Here is a 13,200-nt window from a genome sequence, read left to right on the forward strand (position 1 = left end):
GGCCAAAACCCCATGGCATGCAGCACTGCCAGTAATATCCACTATATCAAACTCGATTTCGAGATCAAGCGAGACCAAAGCCATCACCCTCACTCCGTACAAGGCATCATGCAATACATGGGCCAGCCTATGTAAGTTACGAGTAGTGCTATGTGCTGGCATGAAGCCGCATTGATCCTCTTGGACCAACTCCCGGACCACCCCCTGCAAACTAGTTGCAAGTATTTTGCATAATAGCTGCTTTGAGCATGGTGAGGGGCCAGTCTGAGGAAGGAATTGCCGAATCTTCCCCAGGTTTCAACATCAACCACATTATCCCCTCTCACATTGTCGCAGAGAAAAGACCTTTCTTTGCCTCGAGAAAAACCTCCAGCAGCTTTTCCTTGAAGACAGCAGAGTAGGTGTGATAAAAATCCACAAGGAACCGTTCTCCAACTGGGGCATTGAATCTATTGAGCACCTTCATGGCACCACCTAACTCCTCTTTGGAGAGATCTGCCTCCAATGTTTGCATGAGGTCTTGTCGCAACTATGGAAGTCCCACCCTAGCCAAAAATGTATCCGTCTCTCCCTTGTGGTCTGTTGGGCCAGCCAGGTACACCAACCTAAAGTGGTCCAGGAGGGCCGACAAAATGTCTTGTCGCCGGGTCTGTAACTGATCATGCATGTTCTGGATGTGCAAAATGGGAGATATTTCTATATGACGCCTGAGGACCCAAGCCAGGAGCTTGCCAGATGTATCACCCTCTCCATGTAATAACTGATGGTTGAATTTAAGGGCAACTTATCCTGTGTGTCCCAGAGTTTACATTTTAACATTTATATATATTGCTTATTACTCCTATGTGAGGTGCTGAAATTCCTACTTTTCTATCAAGTTCTCGCATGAATTTCTGTGACACAACAATGGATTCTGCGTTGCATGCCCATATCTCACCATTTCATATCATGGATGCCCCAATATACCAAAAATTAGCAATATTTATTCAAAGGGCCAGTAAAGCTACAAGGATTGGCATTATCATGCCATGAAAGCCTACAGGAGGCAACAAATTACCACCAGAACAACATTATAACATGGCCGGTGTTAGACCTGTCATCCTTAGGGTGGTCTTCCCCCAAACTTTTTGCCTGCTTACCTCCTCTTTTTGTGATTCTTTTGTTGGTCTTAAGACTTTGGGCACTTTACCACTGTTGGCCAGTGCTAAAGTGACTTTGCTTCTCCCCTAACCATGGTAACATAGGTGTATACAGAATTGGCATATTTAATTTACTTGTAAGTCCCTTGTAAAGTAGTATACCGTATAACCAGGGACTGTAAATTAAATACTACTAGTGGGTCTGCAGCACTAATTGATCCACCCACACAATTAGCCCTTTGAACCTGTCAAGGATTACTGCCACTTCAACTTGGCATTTAAAACCTGTTCCCAAGCCTTACACTCCCCTTTATTACACATGTCACCCTTTAAGGTAGGCCCCAGGAAGAACCATGGGTTAGGCTGCTGTACAAGTAAGGACATGAATGTTTACATTTTGCATGTCCTGGAAGTGAAAAACACTCAAATTCAGTTTTCCCTCCTGTGAGGCCTACTCCTCTCATAGTTTAATATTTGGAATTCCTCAATACACTTTTAAGTTGTAATTCCTGATTAGAAAGGAGTAGCTTTATTATGTTGTATATCTTTAGAATGGTAATGTTTGATTTGTCATTACTATTTAAAAATGCCACTTTTTAGAAAGTGGGCATTTCTCTTCTCCTACTACTCTGTGTGCCTGCAGCCTGACTACAAAGGAAAGGAGGGAGGGGCTGACACTTACACCTCAATAGGCAGTGCCCAGTCGCCCCTGCAGTTAGCCTGGAGCCAGGGCTGGAAAGAAAGAGCTTCTGTTCACTTCAAATACCCTTCTTTGAAGTTCATCCTACTTCAAATGCAAAAAGAACAATTGATGGATGGAATGCTTGAAAATGTCAAACACTCACACCCAGTCAGAGATATGGGACTAAATCTGTTGTTTATTTCGTTCACCACACCATTCCAGTTTAGACCCATCCATATGCAAATCATTCTTGACCCTGCTCCCATGGGAACAGCCCAGTCCCGTCCTCGCCATGTCACTGGATTCAAGCTATCCTGGCTGATGAGGGGCGATACCCCGAAACCGGTCTTAGGAGGCTTGTTTCTGGTTGGGGGAGGACCTGGTCTGAAAAAGTGAGTTTTAACCGCACACCTAATTTTTTAATAATGTAAGCCTTAATATATTACAATGTTTCGGGTTTAATTGTGTCTGCGTGCTTCCGATATTGGGAGTGAGTGGACCCCTTTCACTCAGACTGTATGCAATATGAAGAGGGCTCTGGATCACCAGAGTCTGAACACGGTGCACAGCTTAAGGACAACTCTATGTTGTCTCGCTGGTTATTTAATTACATAATTATTTCACCTGACGAAGGGTTCAGATGTTGGAACCCGAAATGCATTGGGATTTTCTTTCTTTTCTTTCATTTTAAATTGTCAGTGTGATACTGTAGAATGTCATTCTGTAATTCAGATATGGTTGTATAGTATTTGTTCATCATTTGTGTATGTTCGACATGACCTTTTCATAAACATGAACAAACTAAGCTGCTTTGCTGCAACTTATTCATATGCACAATGAACGAAATGTTGAATGTACATTGAATTGAATTTGGTTGATTGTTTATAACTTGTAAATAACCAGCGAGACAACTTAGAGTTGTCCTTAAGCTGTGCACCGTGTTCAGACTCTGGTGATCCAGAGCCCTCTTCATATTGCATGGAGGACCTGGTCTGGCAGTCAGGGCTGGACTGTTCCCTTGGGGAACTGGGTAAAGACTGATTTACATTTGGCTGGGTCCAAACTGGGGCCCAAATCTCTGACTGGGGGGAGTGTTGTTCAGCATTCCGTCCGTCAATGGTTATTTTTGCAATTGTAACCCGCACTTCAAAGTTACAACTGTGTATCTGTACCGTGTCACTGACCCCACCAAATCAGGCCATTCTGGACCAACAACTGTACTCTGTCAGATGAACTGTTATGTTGCATCAAGGTCCGACACTCTATTGTACTGCTAGTTGGGCCGGCCTGCTTTTTTCTTGTGCTGCCCTGCGGCCTGCTACTCTCTGACCCTGCTGAGGAGAGCTGTACTCTGTGTTTCACCAAAGTGATCTCCAGGAGCTTGTTGGTTTGCCTCCTGTTTCTTGTGACTCAGGGCTACAAAAGTCTCTACCCCTGCTCCTGTGCCTGGTTCACTTATAGTGGACCCAGATACTTCCACTATAGAAATTGATGCAGAACCAGCCCATCGACCCTGCTACGGGAGCAGAATCAGCACATCACACTTGGAACCGCTGCATCACCTCCGGAATTGCCACTTCTCAACCAGTGCATTGCCGCCACTGAGTATGGAAGGTCGACACATTGCCCCTCCTGCATGGATTAACTGTCACCTAGACTGCAGTCCCAACATCAACGCATCCTTTTCTGTACCCCGCATCTTGCTGTTGCAGCCAGGATCTAGGTTCTCTGTTCACCGGGCCTGCAATGCTCTTGTCTACAGACTGTGCTCCATTGCGGTCTGCTTGAACTGTTGACTTTGCACCGGTCCAGTGCGACCAGATAACCCCCATAGTTGTTTTTTGTTTCCAAGTGCTAGCCCTCTTTAAAGTCTTTAAAAATTCAGAACACAACTTCTCCTTACTGGATTTTTGTTGTTTTGGTCTTGATTTATTTATAAAATTATTTTTTATTTTTCTAAACCAGTGTGAAGTCTTTTTTGGGTGTTTTCATTTTGTTACTGTGCTTGCACAAATGAGTGTTGCACAAATACTTTACACATTTCTCTTTGGATAAGCCTAGCTGCTGTGTGCCAAGCTAGAAAAGGGTGAGCACAGGTTATCTTTTAGTATGTATCTGACTTACCCTGACTAGAGTGGTGGTCCCTATTTGGACAGGGTGCATACCTCTGCAAACTAAAGGCCCCGTTTCTAACAGACGGACATCACCATGTTCTGGAGGCCTGCAATATGCATGTGCTACCACCATTTTGCCAGGGTGGGTTGCATTGCCTAAGCATCGGACAGGGCCCCGGGGCCCGGGGACAGAGCCGGGCTGAAATACAGCCCTTTCTCAAACAATTTTATCAGCTGGATTTCCTGACTGGTAAAATCATCTCTATTGTTCCAGCATCCAGTAAATCTGGGTGCAGGAACTCCGCATCCCATAAAATTGTGTGGAGCTGAATTCCACAGAGTAATTCCACTCTGCACTGGTTGTAATCAGGGCCTTAGTGCCTAATCTATTTGGCCAATAGTCGCAACCTTAAGAGACCCATAAAATGAGGCACTCTAACGCACCTAAACCTGCTAAATTATAGCATAGCAGGTTCATAATTTAAGTGTATCTAATTTAGACCTAAAGTGGGCTTTGGATCCACCCCTTAATCATTATTTATTTTCTGTCTATCTCAGCACCCTGCTCCTTATTCAACAGATTTCCTTCTTATTCTTGTTTTTGTCCTGCTAATAGAGCATGTTGATTTCATCCATGTTTGAGTAGATGAGTTGTATTATTTCGCTGCTGATGTGAGGTGAGATTTTAGGTGTGGCTAGACAGCATATATTTTTTTTAAATATACATAGAGTGGACTTTGGCTGCACCCAGAGTAGTATTATTCTCTGACATCATGCTATTGGTAGTTTGCGAACCATTTCATTTTCTATAGACTGCCTGCATTGCAATGCATCAGGAACTATTTTCTATATTTCACAAGGGCATTGATTCATCATGCATTAAGTTATCATAGATGCACCGTACATAGTAAGCAATTGTTTTTATTTTTGTATTTTTTCACTGCGGCAAGTTCTTCTTTAATGTTTTAGTCAGGACTCAAAATGCAAGCCAAACCTATTAGGTTTATCAATTGTTGCTGAATGTTGTGCCTAGCACTCCATGGAAGTGTATTGTTTGCCTTGATTTCTCTCACTCCTCCCCTCCCAAGCTTAATATATTTAATTATTTTTAAAAATGTGTGAGGGCCCAGCAACTACATGCAGTTTCCTATTTGCATCCCAGTTCATTCCCTTCAGTCACCGTATGTTTCTACGTCCCGCCTATTCAGCGCATGCGCTGTCTCTTTGAGACATGCTGGACCTAGATATGAGCTTGAATCTCCGCCCATCTTTTTGATTGGCTCCTTTTACTGTCCATCGTAAATGCCTGCTTTTGTTTAGTACATGTCCTTAAAAGTCCCTCATTTTGTAACCTCTGATGAGGACTGCCCATGTTTCATGTATCATTTTACTTGTCCCATTATAGCAACTCCTAAAGTAACTTTTTTTTACTTTTCTAAGAGCAGTTCACACAAGGGAGAATTCTGCGTTAACGCTCAACTGAGCTTTTGTGTAAACAGGGCCATGATTGTTATCTCGTCGCATTTTCTGTTCAGGCAAAGACATAGATCAAATGTCAGATGTGGTTCACCCCCATCTTTTTGATTGGCCCCTTTTACTGTCCTTCGTAAATGCCTGCTTTTGTTTAGTACATGTCCTTAATAGTCCCTCATTTTAGTCTTTTGTAACCTCTGATGAGGACTGCCCTTGTTTCATGTATCATTTTACTTGTCCCATTATAGCAACTCCTAAAGGAACTTTTTTTAACTTTTCTAAGAGCAGTTCTGTTTTCACGCTCCTCTGAGCTTTTGTGTAAACAGGGCCATGATTGTTATCTCGTCGCATTTGCTGTTCAGGCAAAGACAGAGATCAAATGTCAGATGTGGTTCACCCCGAGGGTGCATGTTTAATTTTCTTTAGCTACATCTGTTCCCATCTGCGTTGTCTTCTTCCTCCTGCCCACTTCCCTAGCGACCTTCCTCCTGCTTGCGCTGACATGTGCATTGGGGCAGGTCATGACTGGAGTTGCAATTGTTTGCTATGTTCAGGTGGATTTGTGCACTATCAGGTGGTAACACTCCCTCTCTCCTCCTACCATAGCATTTGCTGCTCTGCTCCACCATGGCCACTCTGATGCACGTTGCACTTCAAAGAGTCCGCGGTCTCAAACACCTAAGGCAGAGACCGAGCGAGCGGCAGCTCTGCCACTAATCAATGCAACGGGAGGCTGCTGCACTATCTTACCAATAAACAACATGGAAGAGGTAAGCACAGTACTCTAAAACAACACCCGGAAACACTTATTGTAGATAACTACCACACAGCGACCAATGGCAACACGAAAACTAACTTCATTTTTAACATAAATCGCCCAACTACATGGAAAAACACCTTCTTTCTTTACCTTCAAGTCGCCAAGTCAGTAATCATTCCCTATGGTGAAAAAATCCTCACTACAAACTCCCCTACCTTCAAAGAGGAACTCACCATTCCCATCTACAGAAGTGGAACCATTCTCATACAGGCCACTGACCCGCACCTCACCACTTTTGATCGCCACTTCCCCACACTACTCTCCTCGTTAACTCAACTGAGCCATCAAACCCTATCTCCCCTATCCCCCTCCACCCTCACTAATAATGTGGAACTGATCTAATCTCCCTGCCTTGAAGAGCCTTTCTTCAACTCATGGACATCCACCATCATGCACTACAATCACGGTATTCACATAAGGCATTTAGGAGTCCTAAAGTTAGGAATCCTAACTTTAGGACTCCTAAATGTCTAATGTGAATACCGAAAGTCTTAAAGTTAGTATTTTTCTCAGTTTAGTAGCAGTAAAGTTAGGACTCCTAACTTTAGGACTCCTAAATGACTTCTGTGAATACCGAAATGAGTAACTGCTAGATGCATCAACGTTCGATTTTGCGAGTCCTTAATTGCGAAGTTTAAGGATTCGCATTTAGGAACTCGTAAAATCAGATGCAAGTAGAATTTGCTAAAATATTAGCAATTCCTAAATATTCCTTATCTGCGACTCGCAGAGTGCGATTCGCAAATAAGGAATGACATCTCATTGATTCCTATGGGCCAAGAGGCCCATAGGAATGAATTGGGAGGAATTCTCAATTTGCGATTAGCAATTAGCTAATCACAATTTGAGAATGCAATCTCCAGGGTAACAGGTGTCCAAAGGACACTCTGTTGCACCCCTTAAATTGACCTGGACACTGGTATTGCGCACACACATGTCCCAAGGACATGTGTGTGTGTAACATACAACTTTGAAAGATGCACTTTAGTGCATTTTTCACAGTTTTCGCTATTTACCATGAAGTTTGATTTCACAGTAAATAGCGACCCCTGTCAGCGAAATCGCTAGCTATTTTACATTCATGCATTGCATTTAAGGAATCTCAATTTGAGATTCCTTAAATGCAATCGCAAATAGCAATTTATGCATTTGGGATGATGCATCCCAAATGCATAAATACCGGTCGCTGAGGGGCAGATTCCGAGAATCTGCCCCTTTGCGAACGGTATTTCGCTTGATGCATCTAGCTGTAAGTGCCTTCTGTGAATACCAAAATGAGTAAGTGCCTTCTGTGAATACCAAAATGGTAGAAAGTTTAGGATTTTGTCTTAAGTTAGTTCTGTGAATCGGGCCCTTAGTGTTCCACAATGGCCAGCGACCGTCTTAGAACATTGTGTGTGTGCATGCATTGTGGTCATCTTGTAATGATTTTTATAAAAGGAGAAAAAAAATTATTAAAAGATGTGAGCATACGTGCACCTGCATATGGTATGGCTACTTTGAATTAGTATTCCTATGCTTTACAAAATGAATTACAAGACAGCAGCCGTGCCTGTTTGCGCACATGCGGTTGCTATTTAGTAGAAATAAAAAGGACTGGCAATGGCAAAAGGTTTTGTAGGTAAGCCCTACTGGCTTTGCCAATGTTTGTTATGTTTTTCATGCATCTATGGACTCCTAAAGGTTGCTGGACGTTGCAAAAGGCAACTACATTTGTCTGACGTGACATTAGCCAATCTGAAGCCTTATTGTGATTTTTTAAGATGGTTATGACTCTTAAGCTAGATATGATTTATATGTTTTTTGATAATTTTACTGAGGAAGGGTAATTTAGTTGTAGGTCTGAAGTTCCAGAGGTTTTCCTAGTATAGGTTGGGTTTCTAAATCTGTAGTGTGACATGTTTATTTTTAGGACCTGTTGAGAAGGTGCTAAGGAGAGTGATGAATTTACAATTTTGAGAAGTAGAGGCTGAATGATGTTATGTATGACTTGATTGAGTGAGTTAAAGCGTTCACGGAAGTAATTATCTTGAGGAGGTCTTCCTTGTCTAGATGTTGAAAGCATGACCATCTAGACACCACTCTTTCTGATATTATGGGCTAGTTTAGGCTTCGGTTGAATTCTTGTTTGTACTTTAATGTTTTTCTGCAAATAATTTAGCAGAATGTTCTACTTGAGTGGTGGCTTAATTGGATTGGAGCAGACTTGTATGGTTTGGAAGAGGGCTGTAGGTTTGCTATTTTGATTACTTCCTCAGTCTTGTTTTTGAAGTATTTGGATTTTGCTAGGTGGACTAGATCTTTATGATTCTTTCTATGCTCTTTAAAGGTTTGTAAGTTATCATATTCCAAATTGCATGCCCAATCTTTCTTTTGATTGACAGTAAAGCCAATTAGTTGTGGATATTTGTTGTTGTCTCTTTGTAGTAGACTAAGAGGGTGTTGGTGGAACTTAAATCCTCTTGGTCCTCTGATTTGTGAAAGGTGTTCCAAGGAAATCATTTTGATGGGACTGTTCCAGGTCTTCATGGTTTCCCATTGGGATATTTTCTGGCACGTTAGCTGAGGGGAACGGGTGAGGCAGAATGGTATGATGGTCAAACTACGAAATGATGATCAATCCAGTTCAGAATGATTTGGCCCTCTAAGATGATTAAGTTCTCTCTTGGTATGATAAGGTCAACATTATTATCCTCTTGTGATCTGGAGAGGTTATGAGTTGTGTGAGATTCCTTTTAGTTTCTTTGTTAGCTGGTTCATTGTTCCAGATAACAGTGTAATCACCCTGGTAAATGTTATTTGCCTAGTTCATCAACATATATGTGAAGAGGTATTTGAATTGTTCTGTGAAGTTGGAGTTGAGTCTAGGAGGGCAATATATAATATGGAAGTACCAAGTAGTTTTGTAGTGGGTTTAGCTTGTGATTGATAGTAGCTCAAAGTCAGAAAAGTGGCCTATGGAAGACGGCTACTCATACTCAATTGTTGGGTCTTTTTATTGGATGATGGTGTATGTCTCTGGCATTAGGATGTCCAGTGATTGTCATTATGCAGGGGGTAAGCCATGCTTCTTTGATGAAGAGCATATCTAGTTGATATGTGGATAGGAGATCACCTATCTCATTAACATCTAATATGGCTAATCTGGCATTGAAGGGCATGCACCAAGTTTCGAGAAGATGAGATTATGAAATGATCAATTAAAAGAATGTTTAAGACGTGAGGCACCACGTTATATATCGGCAGGCTATGAGCATTGTTGGAGTTGCGTCTCGCTTGCTACACAACTCCAGCAATGCGCCACCCCTCCGACGGGAGATGTGTCACGCATCTGTTTATCCTTGTGCCACTATGCGCCGTATAGTAAATGCGGCGCATCTGCTGTGGTGCAAGGGTAAACTTGCGTGACGCACCTTACTTGGCGCATTCCTGCTGCTTTGCAGGGATGCGCCAGTCATCATAAATCTGCCCCAAAATCTTTAAAATATTCTTAGCTAGAGGATAAGACTTTATTTGCACTGCTGTAGAAGACTTCCACGCTTTCTATCCACAAACATATTGAGAGATGTACAACCATTTGTGAATGTCTTATACTTTCAACCCTTATACTTAAGAGATTAAGTGGCAGATTTATGACGACTGGCACATCCCTGCAAATCGGCAGAGATGTGCAAGGTAAGATGCGTCACGCAAGTATACCCTTGCGCCACCACACACGTGCCGCATTTACTATGCGGCGCATCGTGGCGCAAGGATAAACAGATGCATGACGCATCTCCCGTCGGAAGGGTGGCACATTGCTGGAGTCGTCGCAAGCGCAACGCAACTCCAGCAATGCTCGCAGCCCATACATAACGTGGTGCCTCACGCCTTTCAGCTATATCAAGCAGGTTCAAGGTTTTGATGCAGCAGCGTCGAAAAAGTGACTGAGTGGAATCTAGTAGATTTCACTCAGGCACTTTATGGAGGCTTTGCTGCGCCGGAACGCCCCCCCACATGAAACCTGACGCAGGTTTCATGAGGCGCAGGGCTTTACAACGTGACGCATCTCTTTAGATGCGTCACGTTGTAAATAGGGCGCCCCTAAGTTGTCCTACTGGCTAGTTGAGAAAGTTGTGTCAGTGTCGGGTTGGCACCCCTGCAAGTAATAATGTATAGTATCACATTAAATACCACTACTGCTGTCGTAAACACAGGCCTTTCAGCCTGTATTCACTGCATACCTGTTGACTGATCTCTGATTAAAGTGTGAAACTTACCTTGTGGAAGGAAAATGAACCCTTCCGACGTTTCTTTACCTCTTCTAAAATCTGAAAAAAAGAAAAACATGAATCTAATTTTCCTAATAAATGAATTAAATGTAATGCTCGCTGGGTGGAAATCTAGTGGACTATGCTAGTTATTAATGTAATAGAGGCTTAATATTATCCAATTTTAACTTCGTGTGTACATGTGCATGTTGCGTCTTAACCACTGTTTTGGTCTCACTGGTAAACTCACTTTCACCTTCGCTTAATACTATGAGCCTGATTTAGAGTTTGGTGGACGGGTTACTCCTTCACAAACATGACCTATATCCTGTCCGCCGTATTACAAGTTCCAAATGAACTGGTACTAGGGCAGGCAGAATATCCCTCGCGTTTATGATGGAGTAACCAGGTCAGCCAAACTGCAAATCAGGCCCTATGTCACTATGCAAACAAATCCATTATTTCCTGCATTGTAATCTAATGTCCATGCATTGATATTGTAAACTCTATTGTTTGCTATTTATTCTAAATATTTTTCTACATTAGCTTCAATTCCTCTTCCTTACACCATTGTCTTATCCTAAAAATTAGACTAAGGTATTCAGCAAGCAATTGTTAGGAGATCATCAAGAGATCCGGAGTGGATCACCACTGTTATAGCCAGAAATCTCAACTTCTCAACTCTTCTTCTCCAGAAAAAAACTGTTCTCTGATTAGATGTTTTCTAACATGTCCATTATGGTGCACCAGTAATATTCTCTTTGGCTGTATGTTTACCATATTTGCCTCTTCATTTTTCAAATCTGATCTAGCAATCCCAATTTCAACAACAGCAAAATTATGATTCAGGCTTCAAATAAAAAGCTGCAATTATTTGAATTCTTCTTGATACCAGGAATACGTTTATCGCACACAAACATTAGAGAATATACATTTCAAGTCAGATGAACTATTTTGACTACAACCCCACAATAATGAAAGTGTGCATATGGTGGGGTGGGTGATTTTCCCAAGAGCATATATTTTTGTGGACATCATTTACTATTCTAATTTCAATTTTATAAACAATGTGGTAAATACACATATTGGGGGTGAGATAGTCCATACTTACTACTCTAAACTCAAATCCACAAAAATTGGAGAATGGGTTACAAAACAGATGGAGAGGGCTTGTGGCAAAACCTTGAAGGCCTCCCGGCGGTTATGCCGCCTCAATGTGGGGGAGGCCATTGATCTCTCGCAGATCAAGCAAACATTGGCCTCAATGGGATGGGCCATCGGAAAATGCAACATTGTGCCGAAATGGGGGTGGAGACGTCCCCTGGTCTGCGTGATTGGGCTATTGATATGGATAGGGCAATGATTGCCGAAAACGAAGTGTTTAAGCAAAGAGGATGCCCCAAGATATGGGACTATAAATGGGGAACGTAGAACAAATATAGGGGTGATATATGTTTGTCCCATTCAGTTAAACTGCAATGTGAAAGACTCTTATTGCTGGATGAGCCTACTGAGTGATGCTGTGACCATGCCCTAACACATGTAGTTGTCAACCTGCCTGTAAGTAGCCACTTGATTTGTGTGCAGCCTGTGCACCTCTATCCCTTAGTAATTGATGCCTACTGAACAGGCAAGACACTTTCATCCTGGTCCATCTTTGGGAATCTATTAAGGAGGTCTTGGATGCCGGAGGAAAGGCAATGCTGGTGATGCTGGATATTCGGCTGCTTTTGATACCGTCCCCCACAACCGCCTCCTTTCAAGACTCTATGAGATCGGTTTGAGGGGGACGGCTTTTAGTTGGTTCGAGTCTTTTCTATCTGACCGCCAACAAAAAATCTGGGCCCCTCCTTTTTTAGCCTTAGTGCCGCCACTGGAGGTGGGAGTTCCACAGGGATCAGTCCTGAGCCCCACTCTTTTTAATATCTATATGTCCTCTCTGGCTGCAATGGCGGAATCCTATGGTGCCCCAATTGTACCACACGCCGACGACACACAGCTTCTTTTCACATGTGAAGAGAAGGCTGATTTTAATGGAGAGAGTATTAAGAGCTGTTTAGGGGCCGTCTTCTCTAGGTTTCAACAGAATCATCTTAAATGTAACTCGGAGAAATCTGAGGTTCTTTTTTTTGGATGCCCCTCGGACCCTTGCTGGAAGTTCTGGTGGCCTGCAGCTATGTTTCCTCCCTCCGCCGCCACTTCTGTGGCTAAGAATCTAGGAGTAAAAGTGGACAACGGACTTACTTTTAAATCCCAGATTCTGGGTTTAGTTGGGCAGTGTTTTGGTCTTCTAAAAAGGCTGAGGAAATTTCTCCCACTTCTGTCCCTTGCCCACAGGAGGACCACGGTCCAGGCACTAATAGGTTCACGGCTGGACTATGCCAATGTGCTATATTTGGGCCTTCCAGAATATCTTCTTTCTCGCCTTCAAACGGTTCAAAACTCTGCCGCGCGAGCAATCTTTTTGCAAACAAAAACGGATGCTTGATTCCGTTCTGGGAAGGACATGGCTTTTGTAGTTCGGACTGGACTGTTCCCATGGGGCACAGGGTCAGAGCTGATTTGCATATCGCCATTGTCTAACCCAGGGTGGTGTGGAGTGCAAAAAAACGATGGATTTGGACCCAGATCTTTGGACTGGGTTGAGTGTGTGACATTGATCCACATTCGGTCCATCACCTGTTGTGTTTGCATATTCCGCCCTAAGTGCGCTGGGGATGCC

At 42.8% G+C, this 13,200-nt stretch overlaps 1 protein-coding gene across 1 annotated transcript in view; it reads right to left on the minus strand.

The window, feature by feature from the left end:
- LOC147725439 (janus kinase and microtubule-interacting protein 2-like) overlaps positions 1-11,258 on the minus strand; it is a 220,618-nt gene extending 209,360 nt beyond the window's left edge. The window contains exons 1-2 of the mRNA XM_086964451.1: positions 11,208-11,258; positions 10,488-10,538 (exon numbers count right to left, since the gene is read on the minus strand). Coding sequence (XP_086820577.1) covers positions 10,488-10,538; positions 11,208-11,258 — 102 coding nt within the window. The remainder of the gene's footprint in view (positions 1-10,487; positions 10,539-11,207) is intronic.
- Positions 11,259-13,200: the final 1,942 nt, after the last annotated feature.

Source organism: Lissotriton vulgaris, chromosome 3_2 (genome assembly GCF_964263255.1).
Source record: "Lissotriton vulgaris chromosome 3_2, aLisVul1.2, whole genome shotgun sequence".
Taxonomy (NCBI): domain Eukaryota; kingdom Metazoa; phylum Chordata; class Amphibia; order Caudata; family Salamandridae; genus Lissotriton; species Lissotriton vulgaris.